Below are 20,001 nucleotides of genomic sequence, written 5' to 3'. Positions count from 1 at the left end.
GTGTATGAATACAAATTTTACTATACTGGCACTGGACTCATTTAAAGGGGCTTCTGTTGTTAGGCTTTTGTGACATAGGAATCACTACTGCATGGCTTTTCCTGTACTTATTGGTAACTTCAGAACCCCAGGTTGTCTGGGAAGAGTCAGTGTTGCAGCTTCTTCCCATACCATTTCCGACTGGAGGAGAGCTGGTATAGTTGATGCTTTTGTGGGAAGATCCACAGTGAATTCTTCCCTTGTGATTGTCTGATGTTCCCAAGTAGCATGGGAAGAACCCATGCTGAAGTTACATGCATGTAGCTAAAGCCTGTTTAGGACCCTTTTTTATGATACAAAAAATGGTTTTATATTAGATTACATTCAATCCCAGTTTAATACCCTGGCTTGTTTGTAAGGTCTGGTTAAAACAAACTCTTTGGATGTCAGCAGCAAATCCTACTCTGTTCTAACACAGGACAGAGAGTTGAAACTTCCTCTACTTGTGCATGAAGGGGAGGGGAGAGTGCATAAGTCCAAGACTCATGAACATTACACAGGATTAAACTATGGTTCTGCATGATGTCTGAACTGGGCCTTATTCCATGGGACACAAGTAGCTTTCACAATTCATACTACAAAGATACAAACTGTTAATAATTTTTTCTTTTCAACTAGGCGGCTCTTGCAGATGGGTGTTTATAACTGCCAGCTCTTTAATAACCTGGGCCTCTGTTGCTTCTATGCCCAGCAATATGACATGATTCTCAGCTCCTTTGAACGTGCACTCTCACTGGCTGAAAATGAGGAGGAGTCTGCAGACGTTTGGTACAATTTGGGTCACGTAGCTCTGGTGAGAGCAATATTTGTTAAGGATATTTGATCAGAATGATTGTGCAGAAAGGATGAGACATGAATAGCATACTTGCCTGGAAAGCTTTTCAGATGGCTGCAAGTACTGAGAGCTAGTGTGGTGTAGTGGTTAGAGTGTTGGACTAGGACCAGGGAGACTTGAGTTCAAAGCCATTCAGCCATAAAACTCACTGGATGACTCTTGGCCAGTCACTTATCCCTCAGCCTAACCTACATCACAGGGTTGTTGTGAAGATAAACATATTCATGTATACCAGTCTGGGCTCCTTGGAGGAAGAATGGGATATAAACATATGTATAAATAATTAAAAACTAGCTTAACCTGCGCAGAGCATCTGTGCACTAATACTTAATTGTTCCCTTCACCCCATGCCACAGCCCCCCTCACCTCAGAGATCTTTCCACTTTCACCTGAGCCACACTCCTGCTCCTCCTCCTTCATCCCTTTACTCCATCCCCCTCACCCCTCTTGGTCATCGCTGCAGCGTTGCCGACACCTGTTGGCCAAGCTGCAGCTCCCTATCCCCAGAGACCTCCCCACCCTCACCCGAGCCCCACTCCTGCTCCTTCCCACAGGAGCAGCAGCAGTTGACCGGGCCTTTCCTCACTGCCACCACTGCGATGGCCGCTCATTCCCCTCAGGCTTCTGACAGGCCTGGGCCCATTCCTTGCCTGCCTGCCTCTGCCAATGGCCTCGGTAGCCCCAAACAATAGCAGTGGTTGACTGGGCCCTTCCTTGCTGCCAAAAGGCACCGCCATGGCCGCTCATTCCCCTCAGGCTGCTGACAGGCTAGGGCCCATCCCTCACCCTTCCTTCTTTCTCTCTTCCCTCTTTCTCTCTTCCCCTTCCTTCTTTTTCTCTCTTTCTCTCTCCTCCACTTGCTCATCCTCTCTGTCTTTCTTCCCCTCCCTTCTCTCTCTCTCTCCCTTCCTGAGTTATCAGATCTTGTTCATCTTGTTTCCTCATCTAATTCACACAATGGCAGCCTCCTTCTCCTGAAGGAGCTCTTTCCTCCCTCACGACTCCTCTCTTTGCAAACCCCTACCCACTATCCAGATAGATAGATAGATAGATTCCTCTTCTCTACAATCAAGAACATCTTGTGACCAGTAACAGTTGCATTCAAACTGTCCTTAAGCATCACAGGCTCTTCTTCCCTATCTGCATATGGAATCTCCACTGCCCAGTCACCTCTCCCGTGGCTGGCTGGCTGGCTCCCCCCCCCCCGCAGCTGGCTGGCTGGCTCCCCCCCCCCCGCAGCTGGCTGGCTGGCTCCCCCCCCCCCCCGCAGCTGGCTGGCTGGCTCTCCCCCCCCCCCCCCCGCGGCTGGCTCGCTTGCTCGCTCCCCCCCCCCCCTCCGCGGCTGGCTGGCTGGCTCGCTCTCCCCCCCCCCCGCGGCTGGCTCGCTCTCCCCCGCGGCTGGCTGGCTGGGTGGCTCTTCCCCCCCCCACACAGCTGGCTGGATCCCCCTCCCCCCCGCGGCTGGCTGGCTGGATCGCTCCCCCCCCCCCCCCGCGGCTGGCTGGCTGGATCGCTCCCCCCCGCGGCTCTCCCCATTGGGCGCGCCAGGGCCTAGCCATCCCACCACTGCCTCCCACCTTCTCCTCCTGGCTGGTAGGGCTTTGCCCGCTGTCTGTCCACCTCCTCACTACCGCCATCACTTATCCTCACCACCGCCTCCTCTTCCTGGCTGGCGGGGCTTTGTCCACCATCCACCCACCTCTTCTGGCCAGAGGGGCTTTGCCTGCCGGCCCTCCACCTCTGCATCCTGACCTCTGCCAGTATTTCTCTCAGTTTCAATGCTGGAACTCTTGCATGCTCTAGAGCATCTGAGCGTTAGTACTTGATTGCTCCCCTCACCTCAGTATCTCTCACCCTCACCTGAGCTGCACTCCTGCTCCTTCTCCATCCCGTTGCTTCCATCCTCCTCACCCTTCTTGGTCGTGGCTGCAGCATTCATGCTGCCTACTGGCTAAGCTGCAGCCCCCTATTCCCAGAGACCTCCCCACTCTCACCCGAGCCCCACTCCTGCTCCTCCCTTCAGGAGCAGCAGCAGTGGTTGACCGGGCCATTCCTCACTGCTGCCACCACCATGGCCGCTCGTTCCCCTCAGGCCGCTGACAGGCCCAGGCCCATCCCTTGCCTGACTGCCTCCCTCTTACAATGGCCTCAGTAGCCCCAAATAGCAGCAGTGGTTGCCTGGACCCTTCCTTGCTGCCAGAGCCGCCATGGCCACTCATTCCCCTGTCAGGCTGCTGACAGGCTCAGGCCCGTCCCTTGCCCTTCCTTCTGTCCCTCTTCCTCCTCCCATCTTTTTCTCTTTCTCTCTCCTCCTCTCGCTCTTCTCCACTCTTTCTTCCTCCTCCCTTCATGTTTTTTCTCCCTCCCTCCCTGAGTTAACAGATTTTGTTCATTTACACAACGGCATCCTCCTTCTCCTGAAGGGGCTCTTTCCTCCCTCACAACCTGTCTTTTTGCAGACCCCTGCCTGCTATCCTTTTATATCAAGAACATCTTCCGACCAATAACAGCTTCATTCCAACTGACCTTAACCATCACAGGCACCTCCTCCTTATCTGCATAGGGAATCCCCACTGCCCATCACCATGGTGCTTCTGCTCTCACAGGCTCCTTCTCCCTATCTGCATATGGAATCCCCACTGCCCAGTCAGGTGCTTCTGCTTGCAAACACTGCATATGGAATCCCCACTGCCCAATCAGGTGCTTCTGCTTGCAAACTCAGCCAATCACCTCCTTCCTACCACGTCACCGCGCATGGCCCGTCTAAAAGAAATAAGTATATAGATAGATAGTGTGGTGTAGTGGTTAGAGTGCTGGACTAGGACCGTGGAGACCTGAGTTCAAATCTCCATTCAGCCATGATACTAGCTGGGTGACTCTGGGCCAGTCACTTCTCTCTCAGCCTAACCTACTTCACAGGGTTGTTGTGAGGAGAAACTTGGAGGAAGAGCGGGATATAAATGCAAAATAATAATAATAATAATATTGGAGAGTATCTAGTACATTGTATTTGCAAGTGATGAATTACAGCCCAATATGTGATTAGTTTAAGGATGGAGATCTAGTTTTGAAATTAGAAAAGACTTGAGGAGGAGTGCATTTGCTTGCTACGTATTCCAATACACACACATCTTAAGGAAGGCAGGAAAACATTCAATGAAAATATATTCGTATTTGGTAGGGGGAGATGCTTATGGATCTCCAGCCTTTCTGAAAGCTGTGCTTTTTCATACCAAAGCTTTTGCCCCTATTTTAGGTATTCTTGGACTAGTTTGGGCTCCTAAGTGGTGAGAGAGAGTGCAAGTACTCTGCACATGGCTTAAAGGGACTCTTGGTCTCAAGTGGTGCAAGCACTGAAAACAGGTTCTGAGATTTAGCCCTGGCTCTGATTCAGTTTACTGTAGCACCATGCTGTGACAAAGTCACATCAAAAGAGTTTCTGCAGCTACTTCTGTCTTAAAAATAATTCTCTCCTCTGTGTGTTTACAGATAGCAGTCTTTGACTGAACTGAACACAAAGCTACATACCATATCAATTGGCTACAATCGTTGTCTTTCTGTAACCAATAACTGTTCATTGTAAAGCTCTGAGAGTGCTCTAAATTCCATAGTCATTTGAAAATCTGTGACCATTGGAGAATCAGTTTATAGAAAATTGGTATAAGATGTTCTTCAGATGGTTTATAACTCCTTTGACTATGAATAAAATAGATTATTCTTTTTCTAAGAAATGTTGGAAATGTAACTCACAGTTAGGCTCATTCTACCATATGTGGTAGAGTTGTGGTAAAGCTCAACAGTTTTGGAAACAAATTCATATGAAAATTGAACAAATCTTAGAAGTTAAGACTCCCTTTCTTCCAGAAATTTTTCTTTTAAGTATGAGAAAACCTTATATTCCTGCCAAATTAAACAAATTGTGTTTATATATGATTACAGCGGCTAGGATTATATATGCTTCTAATTGGCGTACTTTGGAAATCCCTTCCTTAAACGATTGGTTTTTGAAAGTGTGGGACTATGCTTCAATTTTGAAAGTCTCGGCTTATGTACATGGTGTATCTACTGAATCATTCATGTCTGTTTGGGAATCCTTTATAAATTATAATATCCGTTATGGTCAAACTTTGTTCCCACTTTCTGGATTTGAATTATAGTGTTCTTGATATGTAACTTACAAGAAGCTGATCAGATTTTACAACTTTAAGAGTGAATTTCTTTTGCTTTATCTTGTTCTAGATATCTTTTCTTTACTGATGTAATTAATTAGAAAAATGAGGTTTTTCATTATGAAAAATGATTGGTTTTATATTGTCTTTATGGTGACTTGTCTCTGTCTCCTTTGGTTTACTTCTTAATAAAAATTCTTATATAAAAAAGAGAGAATAAGTTTATAGAGATCAACATAGCAAAGGTTGTTTGTTCTTAGACCTTGGGGTTCCAATTTTAGGTCTCCCTTGACATTCAGCTGCTCAGCCTTAAGCTGACCAACCTCTCTGTGACCTCAAGAGGAGCTAAGCCAATGGCAGCCAGAAAGGCCACGACCCCTTTGCCTGTCCTGCCCCACTGTGACACTAGAGCAACCACTTGCTGACTGACAGCGCTTGCATCCTGTGGGCTGTGAACGTGTTGCTTTCAATTCAGCATCACATTTTGGGTTGCTTTCTGCAGACTGTTCCTTTCTTCAGTCTGCTCTCTAACTCGTGGTCCTTCCCCTACTTTCCTTCAGTTCTTCAGGCCTATGGCCACCTTTCCATATTCACGCTCATAAAAATAATCATACGCATATATGTTGATAGAGGGAAGGAGTCTGGGCTGCTCACTGCTTATTTCAGAAAGGAACTTATGCCTATATTCTCAGCCAACTTTGCTGTGGCTTCCCCCACTGAATTTCTCTCTTGTCAGAGGCTCCCTAAACAAAAACTGTTGCCTTGCCTTTTCCCACCCTCTTTGTGATGGTACCTCTCCTATCTGGGCAGAAGAGACAGACAGACCACAAGTGCATCTTGAAATGTGTAGTCTGGCAAGATATCTGTTGCTGGGGCAGGCAGGTAGAGAGGGCACTTTTGAGTTTGGGGTGGGGGGGTGGTTGCAATATACTTTGCACAAATAGGGCCTGCTCTTTCATTAAACAAGGTGAAACAAGTTATCCCAGGTAGAGAATTTGGAGCGATTTCATCCTATTTATTCACTTCTGCTGTAGCTGCAGTACCACGGAGCCAGCAGCAGTACCACTATAGCCAGCCCTGCTCTGTGGGTGGAAATTCCTCCTTCATGGCTTCTATTGGTACCAGACACAGTAGTTCTTTTGCTCCCTGCTGGCAAGGGCAGAGGCAGTGCAGCAAGAACAGCAAAAATGTGCTGTTCAGCCACTGCCATCCTTTACCCAACTACTAGGCCCAAGAGGATGGCAATGAATGCACATCGCAGCAGGGAGGAATAAGGGGACATCATTTGGCACCCTGCTTCAGGGGCCAAATTGTCTTATGCTACCATAGTGCACAAGGACACACTGAGATACTCACCAGAGTGTCCCAGTCTGTGACAGGAAAAAGTAAACTTCTGTAGGAGAGAATACACTTAAGGTCACCTTTTGGGTTAAATCTGCTCTCTGGTTCCCATTCATTTGGCCATTATGAATGACGTTGACTCCAAACTATATACCCTTCTGTTTCATGGCCACACTATGTTGGCAGCTGGCTTTTATAAAGGAAGTGTGATACATTGTTGACTCTTCCTCCTCAGGGAATAGGGGACACAAGCTTGGCTTACCAGTGTTTCAAACTGACCTTGACCAACAACAATGACCATGCGGAAGCTTACAATAATCTGGCTGTACTGGAGATGCAAAAAGGTCGCGTGGATCAGGTTTGTATTAAATTTGAAAGGAAAGTGAGAGCCTACGTATTACTTCGTGGAAGCTGTTGGCTGAAGTAAATTAGGAGGTCAGTAGTTTGGATTGGTGGTTAATAATGTGATCCAAAACAGGTCTACTCAGAAGTTAAGTCCCACTGGATCTTCCATAGTAATAGGTATATGTTTGCAGCCAAAGTCTTACTCATTGAAATGTGGGCTTAGGCTAGCTTTGGATTCCTGTCCTGCACAAGCAGATTTCATCTTGTGAAAACACACACACCCTCCCCCATAAGAGACTCTTTGCAAACAAGTACATGTTTGGAACATCGTTGTAGCATATGCTGCTTGAGGTAGAGGTTGAAAAAACTAAATTGGTGTAAAGTCCACATAAGCCACCTTAAACCTGAGCAATCAGATTGGAATATACCGGCTGACTGAAAGGAGAAAAGCCATAAGATCAGATGCCATTAGAATTGTTGCTGAAACAATAGACTAACGCCCTGATACATGCTTCTCTAAATGCTTATGTTTAGAAGTTCAGTACAGAAGCTGATATGTCTGTTTTTAGCCAACCAGTTATGTCTGGTAGGAATCCCCAAAGTCCTTGATCCCAATTTCAGCAGTAGCATAGTAAAACATACAGTGGGCAAGTTCAGGCATCACACAGAACCACCATTAAAGCCTGGCTCTGTGCAACATCCCTGAGTCTCATGAGCCATGCACTCCTTCATCCCATGGCTGAATGAGCCTCCCAGGAATTTTACTTCTGATTTAGGTTAGATAGAAACCAAAGATTGGTCATGATGTCCAATCAACCAATCTTGGTTTATTATAACTCAGTGTTTCCGAAACTGGGAGCTTCCAGATGTTGCTGAACTACAACTCCCATTAGCCCCAGCTACAATTTATTGTGGCTGGGGATGATGGGAGCTGTAGTTCAGCAACATCTGGAGGCTCCCAGTTTGAGAACCACTGTTCTAACCAACTGGCTTCAGATAAACTTAGATATGTAATCCACTCCAAACCTTAGGTTTCTATCTAGGTTTATTTCTTGACACTAAAATTAAATTTTGAAGGTGTACTCTGGCAAACCCAAATATATAATTTAAATCTCTGCACTTTGTTCAGGATGTCAAGTTCCAGATGACAATGAACTTGCTGTTAAGTGATCCAGCAGACCCTTTAACCTCAGTGGATTGCCACCGTGATCATCAAGGACCTATTATAGGAATGACATAATAGGATAATAAATTACAATAGGAAGGCCCTGTTATCCTTCCGTCACTATACCTCTCTCCTTGAAATAGCATGTCCAGACCAACCCCACTCCTTGCCCTATATAAACACATGTTCTATCCTGCTCTAAACCACTGCAAAGCAGCAGCACACTGAGGTCATTTTACACAGTCAGAATGTGTGCTCCCAATTTTGGGTTGTGTGGAAACAAGGTAGGAGGAAAACCCAGGTTTTCCTCCTACCTTGCTTCCACACAACCCAAAATTGGGAGAACACACAACACCCAAACCCAGGTAGAACACAGTTTTTGATTGTGTGAATGACCTCACTGGAGAAGACAAACACCAATCCACAGCATAAACAGAAATCCTGCCAAAAGCACAGTCTCCATAATTAACTCTACTCAGTGCCACTCTTAGTTCCTTGCAGTTCTAGAGTGTCAAATAGCACGACAAATGGCTGGTAAAATCCCACATAATCGACCTAGGAAAGGATCTCCCTCTCACCAGGGACCCAGGTGAGAGGGATGGGGCATCCAAAAGGGATGGGGCATCCTCAGCTTCATGGCTGCCTAAAGCAGTGACCTAAAGGAGATGATCCCATTTGATGTGGACCCATTGTCTGTGATAAGCCCTGGGAGAAATACTGCCACCCCCCTCCAGAAATAGATGCCAAGGTGCTGAGGCAGCCAGATGATGCAATGCCCTTATGAGTGGAGCATCCTCACCAAGGTTGGCTATGGCAGTGCCATTGTCTCCCAGGTTCCCTCAGCAGAGTAGTTTCAACAGGGGAGCAAGATATAGAAATATCTCCTGGGCATGTGTCCGACTGCTGCACCTTGTTTGCTGCTTCGTATAGGTTTCTCCAAATGCATATCCTGAAAATGTTAGCAGTATTAGTGCATCTGACTTACACATTGGGTTTGCTGTGAGGAAAATAAATGAGTCGGAAATGAATAGTGAACGTGATCTCATGGATATACATTTTTCAGCAGATGAACTACAATATAACATGTAGTCCATATTTAAATCTCCATTTCTAAAAGGCAAATTGCTTTCAGAGCTACCACATAAATATTCTAGCAATTACCATGGCAACATCCAAATGTACTCCTGCACTGTTCTCTGCTGTGACAGATGATGATCAGTTTTAGTTATAGAGCCATGTTCAATTGGCATATGCTTAGGCTTTTATCTTAATATATAAATAACAGTGAGAGGAGAAGAGACTTGTTGCAAGCAATTGAAATATTATTTGCTTCCGCTTGTCTCCCTTTTCAATTTCTGTCATGATGGCTGTGGGATCAGAGCTCTGCCACCAAAGGTTGAGCTTGCTAACCATTGGCCTTCCTCTCCTACCCATCCCCACCCCTGCATCTGATCAAACACCAGCTTCTCCTGTGATGAGGAAATGCCTCCCAGTTACTGCCAAGCATGCATATTTTAAAGAAACTTTCATGCAGTCAACATGCCTAGTGTCCTCCTCAGTGCACTTTCCTGTTGCAAGATGCTGAAACTGGGGAGATTAAAATCTAAAGTTTCAGATCAGTGATATCATTTATGCAGACTTTTTGATATGTTTGGGGCTATGCCTGAGTGGTAGAGCATCTGGTTTGCATGCAGGAAGTCCCAGGATTAATTATTGGCAATAAAGGTCGAGTTGGGAGAGACTCTTGCCTGAAACGAAAGCTGCTGCCAGACACTGTAGACAATACTGAGCTGGATGGACCAATGATCTGACTTGGTATAAGGCAGCTTTCTATGTTTGCAGTCCTCAAATTTCACCCCATTTTTGCTGTCTGAATTGAGCCTTCAGTATACCCCATGAATGGACAGGTTTTGCAAGGCTGCCACTTACCTGTTATCTACCAAAGCTAGAAGTTTCCCAAATGATTTACATTGATAAAAATAAGATGGCTCCCTCTCCCCAAAGGGCTCACAATCTTAAAAAGAAAGAAAGAAAGATAGACAGCAACATTGGCAACAGCCACTGGGAGGGATGGTGTGCTGGGGATGAATAGGGTTGCTTTCCCCCTGCTAAATAAAGAGAATCACCAAGAGAAAAGCTTCCTCCTTTCTGGGGGGTGGGGGGGGGGAAGGCTGCATATATGCACATCTTGTCATCCTTTCGGTTTTTCTGTGGCAATCCATTTTTTCTTCACCTCCAGGGAACACTGAGCTAAAAATTTTGCTTTCCAAGCCCTTCAAAGAACAGAGCACCTGTCAATTCTAATCCCTTGCCATCTTGCAAGAATAAAGCTGTAGGGTGAAAGCAGACAGGGGACTAGAGCAATATCGGATGTATTTCCATTTGCATGTTTCCCAGCTCAAGATTCTAAAACTGTGTTTTTAAAAAGACTACTCTGTGTTTCAGAGTTGGTTGCATTATGTAAGTGTAATAGATACTTTGTTTACGGCCAGTGGCCAAAACATTATGTAAGTGTGGATGTGAGTATACCTTGTCCCTAATATAACAATTCACACAGGCAGTGGGGGAAGGCTTTGCCAACTTACCTCTCCCTCAGACACCAGCAGACTGCTGCTTGGAGTGCATCTCATGCTCCCAGATGATCCACGCTGCTTCAAGCAGTGTGGATCTCTGGTAGTCGGGATGACACATTCTGGCCTCCGAATATCATCCAGCTCCTTTGCTCCAGCTGAAGTGGCTCCTCCCTCCCCCAGCTGCCACCACAAGCAACCAGGACCATCTTGCTCTGAGGGGAAGAGAGAAAAAAGAAGTGAGACTAAGGCCCATGTAAATGTGGTATGCCAGCGTGGTATAGTGGTTAGAGTCCTGGACTAGGACCGGGGAGACCCGGGTTCAAATCCCCATTCAGCCATGATGCTAGCTGGGTGACTCTGGGCCAGTCACTTCTCTCTCCGCCTAACCTACTTCACAGGGTTGTTGTGAGGAGAAACTCAAGTATGTAGTACACCGCTCTGGGCTCCTTGGAGGAAGAGTGGGATATAAATGTCATAATAATAATAATAAATGTGTGGCTTGATATATTGTCCTTTATTCAGGTTTTTTGTAAACTTCTTTGAGAGGTTTGCCTGAAAAGTGATATATAAATGTGAAATAGAAATAAATAAATATTCCACAATGCACTGTGTAGTGGGGACAGAGCATTGGGTGATACCCCTGTGAGATGGGTGCGCTCGGCACCTGTCTCTGTGTGTGCTTGGGCTGCAAGAAGCCCAAGCACCCACATGATCACAGTGCTGGAGTTAAGGGTGTGTTTGCACCCTTAACCTCTGCCAAGGCCGGGCTTAAAAGTGGGATTAGCAGGGTGGGCAGCACCGGGATCTGCATGGATCTTGGTGCTGCATGTGAACAGCCTAACCCAGGCTGGGCTGTTGTAATCCAGAATATAGAACTGGCTCACTTGTTACAATGACATGGAGAGATCACATGGAGATGTTATCCTTGAGATTGTTTTAATGAACTGCCTTGAGATGATTTTAATGAAAGGAGGTATGCAAACTTAACAATAAATAAAAATAAAAATGTTCTGTGACTTGCCCTGTACGACACACAAGTCACCCTACTTTTGATGTTTAACAAAATTAATAATGTTACACTATTTTGTTTTGTTATTTAGGCAAGAGCCTTTCTACAAACAGCTTCATCATTGGCTCCCCATATGTATGAGCCACACTTCAATTTTGCGGTGCTTTCTGATAAGGTAATGGTGTTGCCTGATTCTTTTGTCCTACATATCTTTTGCAATTGGCATAGCAAACAGAAGGTCTCTCTCTGAATTATCAAGGGAAGTTCTGCATGAATTACTATGGGTGCATATGTGGGTGCTACAGTATAGTCTTGGGAATTGCAGCTGATGTCTGCAATTCCGAAAGCATCCAAATTGTGTGTGTGTGTGTGTGTGTGTGTGCGCTCGTGCGTTTTAGTTGTACCCTTTATAGTTTGTGTTAAGCTTCTCACAAGATTTTCATAAGCTTGATGCAGTTTGGTCAGACTTAAGCAACATTAAGTTCTATTGATTTTCATTTGGAAATTTAAGTGCTTGTTAAACTGTCTTATTGAAATAAATTGGATGAATGTATTTATATTTTGTTGGATTGGGTCCCTAAATATCTAATCCACTTGGTAGTTGCACAAAGCCAAATAAACAAACCTTCTCTATTTAGAAAGTAAGGGAATGATCTTGCCAAAATTTTAAGCACTGTTTCAAATAGCATTGTTTTCTAAAAATCTCTCGATGTGATAAGATACCCATGTACTGTATTTACCTGAATCTAAGATGACTCTGAATATAAGATCCCCTTTAAAAAGGGTTATACTTGTATTTATCCAAAAGGAAGAGGACCCTGAATTTAAGATGACCTCCCCCTCCCCAAAGAAATTATCTCCCCCCGCTCCGTATGATTGCCAGTGCTTTTAGAAACACCAGCACTTCTCATGCTGCATCTCACTATTTTCCTGTGTGAACTGGGAGTGTATGTTAACTAATGCCTTTCTCTTTTTCTCCTACTGTAGCTTGTATAGCTTTATAGATTTGGCGTATAAACCACCTTTGATGGACATTCTAAAGACAGCCCCATCATGTGTGTTAGTAGACAGGGCAGGGAACTCTGCAAAGAAGAGAGAGCAGAACATGGGGAGGAGAGGCCAAATCTCATTTGTCCCTTTCTGGACAAAATAAAATTAAGACCTCAACATAGGAACATAGGAAGCTGCCATATACTGAGTCAGACCATAGGTCCATCTCACTCAGTATTGTCTACACAGACTGGCAGTGGCTTCTCCAAGGTTGCAAGCAGGAATCTCTCTCAGCCCTATCTTGGAGATGCCAGGGAAGGAACTTGGAGCCTAGATGCTCTTCCCAGAGCGGCTTCATCCCCTAAGGGGAATATCTTACAGCGCTCACACTTCTAGTCTCCCTTTCGTATGCAACCAGGGCGGATCCTGCTTAGCTTAAGGGGACAAGTCATGCTTGCTACCACAAGACCAGCTCTCTTCCCACGTACTTTGAAAAGGTCCACCATCCTCATTGTCTGTACAAGGGTGACTGCTGTGGACAATGGATGCCCTACTTTGAATTCTACCCCCAGATTACCCAGTAATACCTGAGAAGCACAAGGGCTGCCCTCGTGCTGGAGTCTCCAAGAGCAGAGGGAAGAAATGCCTTGCGCTCGCTCTCTCTCTCTCTCACTCACACACACACACACACACACACACACACACACACACACACACACACCCTGGTGCGAATTCAGATTGCCCCCACCCCTCCCACAGCATCTTCAAACCAATTTCCTCATCTCTAGACTCACCTTGCCCAGCCAAGCCCTCCCTCTTGCCCATGATGCTACTCCTTGCTCCCGTCTAGCTCCTCCCCCTGCCACTCTGCTTAGCCCATGTCTGCTCAGCCAGCTCCTCCATCTCTGTCTGCTCGTCGCATGTGCGCGCACACCCCTGCTGCCTTCCTGCACCCTCTCAGGCCCCAGACCGTTGAGGCCAGCCAGAGAGAGAAGGGGGAAGGCTGAGAAGGGGAGGAGGGGTTGCTTGTTACTTGTGACAGAGGTTAACCTCTGAGTAAGCAGCTGCAGAGCTTGGTGAAAGTAAGCATGGGGCAGGGTGAGAGCTTTTTAGTTTTGATAGCTTTTTAGTTTTGATCCGACCCTTCAAATCCAAGTCCTTTCACATGGCAACCAGATCATCTTTTTGTTTACATTGGAACAAGTTTCCACTGAGTGCAATACTTACTCCTAAATTAGTATGCCTATGAGCCTCTCCCAACTCTCTCTGAGGCAGCTAGCAGTGCCTGAGAAGAATGCCTGCCCAGGAGGAGGAAGAGGCTTTCAGGCATGTGTGCAACCTCTCTAGGACTCAGGGCTGTGGCAAGGAGGAGCACTGGTTCTGAGTGGCTGCAGCCACTGCCTCTCAGTGCAACTCACATGGCACTCTGTTCTGTTGATCATAGGGCCTGCTCCAGTAGGGATTTCTGGTATGCACATTTAAGATGACCCCCCCACCCCCCCAACCTTCTAAATTCAATAAACTTAGGGAGAAACTTGTCCTAGGTTTGGGTAAATACGGCATTAAATAAGTAATAAAGTATTGTGGAGCAAGAGGGACATTCTTAACTTCCATATTTTAAAAAATGGAGCTTAAAGACACATAGCTTTGACTAGATTGTGTTTTGTAAGTTTGGAGATATTTGTTACTGTTTGGTGGCTGGGGCAGCCTAAAAGAACAGTGTGTCCTACCATCTGCATGCCTTTCTTTGCAGGTTGGAGACCTCCAGAGGAGTTATATAGCTGCCCAGAAGTCAGAGACAACTTTTCCAGAACATGTGGATACGCAACAACTCATCAAGCAGTTAAAACAACACTTTGCCAGACTTTGATGAAACACTTGTCATTTGAAAATGTATTTTATTTTTCTCCAAAGCTGCTACACTAGTGCAAATAAATAATTTCTCAGAATATTTTTAAAACAAGTATCAGTTATGCTTACCAGAAGTGGACTGAAGTTTCTTCTCTTCCCCTATTTGAACAAACTGTTTCCTTAGTTGAAAGGGTTCAAAGTAGAGAGTAGTCTACTTGATACATCCAGTGGCTTGGCTTATTTCTGAATGTAATTGTTAAAGCAGGGCAAGGTTTACCTCCATCCATGTTGGATTTCCATGGAGGAGTTGCCAGATGAGGGAATACATCCTACCCTTGTGTGGGTGTTGCTATATGTATACATTTAGTTGATTCCTTTTTGAAGGTAGCATCCCCCACCCACACCCACCCCTTTTTACTGCCTGGTGATAATGGTGTGTTGCATAGTTAATGGGCTCAAGTGTGACTTATCAAGTTGTTTAACTTGTTGCAACTTAGCAGGAAGAACCTAGATTGTGTAAGGCACGGAAAGTGTGTCTACTCAGTGGGTGGGGGATGTATTTGCATCCTTGTTCCGCCAACTGAAGTCTAGAACAGGGGTTCCTCACCTTGGGTTCCCAGATGTTGACCAAAGACCATGGTGTCTGGGCAGGATGGGAGTTGTAGTTAGGAATGTGCATGGAACCGCAGTGGGATGGTTTGGCACGCACAGGTGCGTTGGGGACTTTGGGCCATATCCAGCCAGTGGGGGCAATGGGGCGGCAGGGAGGTACGCTGCCACCTGATCAGCTTTCTTAACAAAGGACGCCGGTGGGGGGGAAGTGGTGGAAGGGGTAAGTGCACCCTCCCCCACTCTTAAAGCGGCACCCCGGTCACCTTTGAACTGGCAGAACTGCCGGTTCTTTGAACCAGTTCGGAGGTCCATAAAGGGCCTCCGAACCGGCTCCCTGCACATCCCTAGTTGTAGTCCAACAATATCTGGGGATCCAAGGTTGAAAATGTCTGTTCCAAAATAATGTGGAACTTTATTAGTGTCCTTCCCGTGCCCATTCGTCCACAAGTGTTCTTGGGGACAATGTGTACTGCACAGTGCAGGAATAGCAATTGTAGTTGATGGGAAAGGAACACACTTTGTCCTACCAGCACCATCAGACTAGGACATAAGGGCCAAGTGTAGGGAGCAGGAAACTGGTGCTTTCTTCCCCTTCAAAGTCAAAAAGTTATAAAGTGTGCAGAAAGACTATTGAGTGGCGCTGTGGGATAGGTCCCCTTGAGAAGGACAGGCAGAAGCAGTAGAGGTAAGGGTGTCTTTGAATACCTCCCTCTTTTGACTTGGTCAGATTTTTAAAACTGACTAGCAGGACTTTGTTACCTCACATCAGTTGGGGGAGGAGAGGGAATGGCAAGAAACATAGGAAAATGGGGCAGGAAGTACAGTGAAAGGATCCTTTTCCACTGCATTGGTACTGTTAAATGTAAGTTCTTTGGATTGTAAAATGGCAATTCTGTTCCCATTAGGTTCATTTGTACAGTCAGAGATGGACTTGTTTTCATGTTACTTCTAGTTTTATTTATCATTATATGTATATTTAATTTTAAAGTAATTTATAATACATTATCATACCTAATTGGTCAGAGTCTGTTTTCTGTTTTCACTAGGCCACAAACACTGAAAACTTAAGACACTGCTTACAATTTGTTATCCCTTTTAAGGAAAAATGTTGCAAACCTAGAGCCACTTGTAGGCCCCAGTGAAACCAGTAGGTTTTGCAAGCACACTTGGCTATGGTCTTAAATGCCAAATCTCTCTTAGTACTTTGTAGGCTACTAAACTTTCAGTCAGCTCATGAGCAACTTTGTAGAATCTATACTCTTGAATTCAAAAAATACTCTGTAAAAAGTTTGTAACATAGTAACGTTTAAAATTTAGTAATTTAGAAAGCCTGACTGACACCCGGACTAACTAAACAGGCATATAAAGAGGCTCTGCAGGGGTGTGCTAGGAACCCACACACAATTCCACCGGTCCCCCGCCACGTGCACTGTTGCGCCACAGAGCTAAGATTTCTGAGGGCTGCTTGTGCTCTGGAAGACTGGAAACTTGACTTGGGATGATTGGGAATAGGGCCGTAGCTCAGTGGTAGAACATCTGCTTTGCATGCAGAAGGCCCCAGGTTTAATCCATGGCACCACCAGAGAGGGCTGGAAAAGACTGCTCCCTGAAACCTTGGAGAAGCCATTGCCTGGCAGTGTAGACCAGGGCTACACAATTTTGACCCTCCTGCAGAGATGTTGGTTTAGAACTCCCATAATCCCTGACTATTGCCACTGTGGCTGGGGATTATGGGAGCTGTAGTCCAACCACTGAGTATTCTTGGTGTAGCTTTTAAATGAAATGAGAACATCAAATTCCTGCCATTGGGGGTTCAAAAACTGGGTGGAAAAAAGGAAGAAAAGGAGTGACCATTTTAAAGTTGGAGATGCAAATGAAGGATGCTTCTTGCAGTTGCAATGGATGTTCTGGGATCAGGCTCCAAGAATGAGTCAGCAAAGTAGAATCCTGCTTCTTTAAATTCAGTACAGATTTTAAATGTTGCAAAACAAAGGAACACAAATCTGGGCAAATTAACTTGTCCAACGCTTTAACAAACTGCAGCTTGAAGTTGCTGATAATCAGTCTGGCATGCTGCATGCAGGATTTGTTTGCTTAATAAGCCAGTGGCTGCTTGCTCTTTTCCCCCTTTCATCCCCTTAAGCAAGGGTATTCCAATATTTGCAGAGAGCTACATGCACACTAATTAAATCACATGAGGTAATGAGAACACAGCACCGCCACCACAAGAACAGCAGATCAACGAACTGGGCTGTTAGTCATGGAGTGATGTCTCGGTTTTCCTTTTAATTTGCGTGAGCACCAAAGAACGGACAGATCAGCTGGCCCTGAGGCAAACTGCCTTTAGTTAATCTAGTATGGCATGGCATAACACGATGCTTCAGAAACACTATCCATCTCTGTGGGCGAATCCTGTTAGGACAGTGTGACCTCTTCATACGGTTGCAGCAGTCCTGGAATACATTAGTTTTGTCTTCTCCCTTTCAGTTGTAGCACAGGTGCAGTGTTCAGTGTGCATTTATAGACTACCAAAGAGTAAATAAAATCTACTTTTCTTAGCCTCTGGAAAATGGCTTATCATGCATAATAACTGTGTTTGCTTCCCCATAACAATTGTTCTCCAAGTGGCTCACAGAATATAACAATAAAACATACAATTAAAACCACATTAAAACAAAAGAAAGCTACAATAATAGAATAAACTTCATTATGATCATAGACCAGACAATACAGCAAAAAATGTTACATAAGACTCGAGCGTGTAATACAAACAATGTAGCAAAGCCTAGCCATATTGAAAGTGATTTCTTTGCAAAACTGAGATTACAAAAACTCTAAATAAAAGTTATCAGAGTGACCCGGAAACTTCCCCAAAAGATGGGAAATTAGTTTGAACAAGCATTACTATAAAATTTATAGTATAAAATAACATGGTAGTTTCTGTGGCACACATTCCACAGGGGCATAACCTTAAGTTAAACTGAATCCTTTTATACCTACCATCCCTGACAGCCATCGGAAGTGCGTTTAGGCGAGCAAGAGTAAATGGACGCCTAAATTTAGATAAGAATAAGAATATTGTCTAAATATGCTGCCGGTTTGGAATTAAAAAGTTGTTTCCCCAAATATATACCACTCCTTAGGCTGTATCCACTTGTAATTCTGTATCAGCAATACACTGCTTAATAACCTGCCAGGCCTGATCATGCCCTAATCCAAGAATTTCCTCATGGTAGAACCCAAATTGAAGAAGTTTATTTTTAACCAGGGTCTTCGACTTATGATTAAAATCATCAATCATTACCAAGGAAGCCAGGCCTTCATTGGCAAAAACCAGTTTTAATCAGAACTTTATAATACAGATCCAGCAACTCGATTCAACCCTAGTGAGACCTACCTCTTGTCTGATAAGAGTACTGGGAACACAGGAAGGAATAATAAAATACAAAAAAAAACCCCACAACATTTTAACCCTTTTTTGAATGGTCCGAGTGGACAGAAAGGTCTTCGCCTGACCTTTAAAAGAACAAAGTGATGTTGCTAAGCAAGCTTGATTAGGTACAATTCTGGACTGTACAACTTCTGTTTGTAAATGGGGGATTCCATTTTTTAGTGCTCCCATATCTGAAAAACCTCCTGCTACTTACTCTAAAGATGCAGAAAATAACCCATAGCTCTGGGCCACTGTGGGAAACAGGATGCTGGACTAGATAGGCCTTGGGCCTGATCCAGCAGGGCTGTCTTTTTATGTCCCCTAACTATAGATGTGCACAGCTGGGTGGGTAGGTGGAGAATGGTAGCTTTAAAATGAGGCACCCAAGTCTTATCAGCTCCTCTGCCGTCCCACCATGGCACTGTCGTGTCCCCGCAGCCACGGCATGGCTTTTCAGAACTGACAGTGCTGTGGCAGAACAGGTAAGACCTGTGTCCCTCCTTTTAAAGCTAACACTCCCCCCCCCACTGTTGTCCCCCTCCCAACCTCAAGCCTGATGGACTCCTCAATTGAATTTCAAAGGACCGGAGGTTAGGGATGTGCACGAACCTGTTCGGAGGCCCTTAAAAGGTACTTCTTGTTACTTCCGGGTGAAGAGGACACGGGGCGGCATGAAGGTACGCTGGCACCCCAAAGGACACATTTAAAATGGAGCGCTGGCAGGAGAAATGTGGCGGGAGGGGTAAGGACACCGCCCACTGAACCGGTTTGAATGACCGGCTGTTCAGCTGGTTTGAAGGGGGGGCATACCTTTTAAGGGTGGGGGTTGTCCTTACCCCTCCCGCTGCATTTCCCCTGCTGGCATTCCATTTTAAAAGTGTCCGTTGAGGTGGCAGCGTACCTCCTTGCTGCCCCGTGTTCTCTTTGGCCGGAAGTAACAGAAAGTACCTGGCGCACGTGTGTGCATGTTGCGCTCACTCGCATGCATGTTGGGTGTGCGAGTGAGCGCAACATGCGCATGCACACTGGGTACTTCCTGTTACTTCTGCCCAGAGACTAAAGTTTTGGCGGTATCTAATTTTGATGAATAAAATAAATAAATCCGGCCGAAGAGGACACAGGGTGGCAGGGAGATACCCAACCCCCGTGGACATCTCATGGGTGCCATTGAAACATGGAAGGGCGTAAAACAAGGCTGCATACTGGCCCCCACTCTTATTTAACTTCTACATCAGCACCATGGTGGGCTGGATCAACAATCTAGAGTTTCACCCCCCAAAACTATCAGGAGCCCATATTTCCTCTCCACTGTACACAGATGATTTAGCAATACTCTTAAGGATCTCCATTGGTCTTAAACGAGCACTGATAGCCTTAGCACGATACTGCAAGAAAGATCTGCTGGAACTTAATTAACATAAAACTAGAATCGTGGCCTTTGCCAAAAGGCCTAAGACTCGCTCTTGGCATATAGACGGGCACAAGATTGAACAGGTTCCTTGCTTTAAGTATCTGGAGGTAGTCCTTCACTCCACTGGCACCAGAAGGGCACATGGGGACTATGTAGCTTTAAATGTGTAAAGGAGTTATTCTGCCATCCTTAAGTTTCTTTGGAAAAGAGGTGGCCACTACATACCCG

At 45.4% G+C, this 20,001-nt stretch overlaps 1 protein-coding gene across 6 annotated transcripts in view; it reads left to right on the top strand.

The window, feature by feature from the left end:
* The window catches only part of TTC8 (tetratricopeptide repeat domain 8), a 77,492-nt gene extending 61,548 nt beyond the window's left edge, over positions 1–15,944 (top strand). For all 6 annotated transcript variants that reach the window (XM_053282851.1, XM_053282856.1, XM_053282854.1 and 3 more), the window contains 4 exons: positions 658–832; positions 6,620–6,742; positions 11,568–11,651; positions 14,220–15,944. In XM_053282851.1, coding sequence (XP_053138826.1) covers positions 658–832; positions 6,620–6,742; positions 11,568–11,651; positions 14,220–14,336 — 499 coding nt within the window. In that variant the 3' untranslated portion in view covers positions 14,337–15,944. The remainder of the gene's footprint in view (positions 1–657; positions 833–6,619; positions 6,743–11,567; positions 11,652–14,219) is intronic.
* The last annotated feature ends 4,057 nt before the right edge of the window (positions 15,945–20,001 follow it).

This window comes from Hemicordylus capensis, chromosome 1, assembly GCF_027244095.1.
Source record: "Hemicordylus capensis ecotype Gifberg chromosome 1, rHemCap1.1.pri, whole genome shotgun sequence".
NCBI lineage: Eukaryota > Metazoa > Chordata > Lepidosauria > Squamata > Cordylidae > Hemicordylus > Hemicordylus capensis.
The sequence above is the reverse complement of the archived record's forward strand: the minus strand, read 5'-3'. Positions and strand labels throughout refer to the sequence as shown.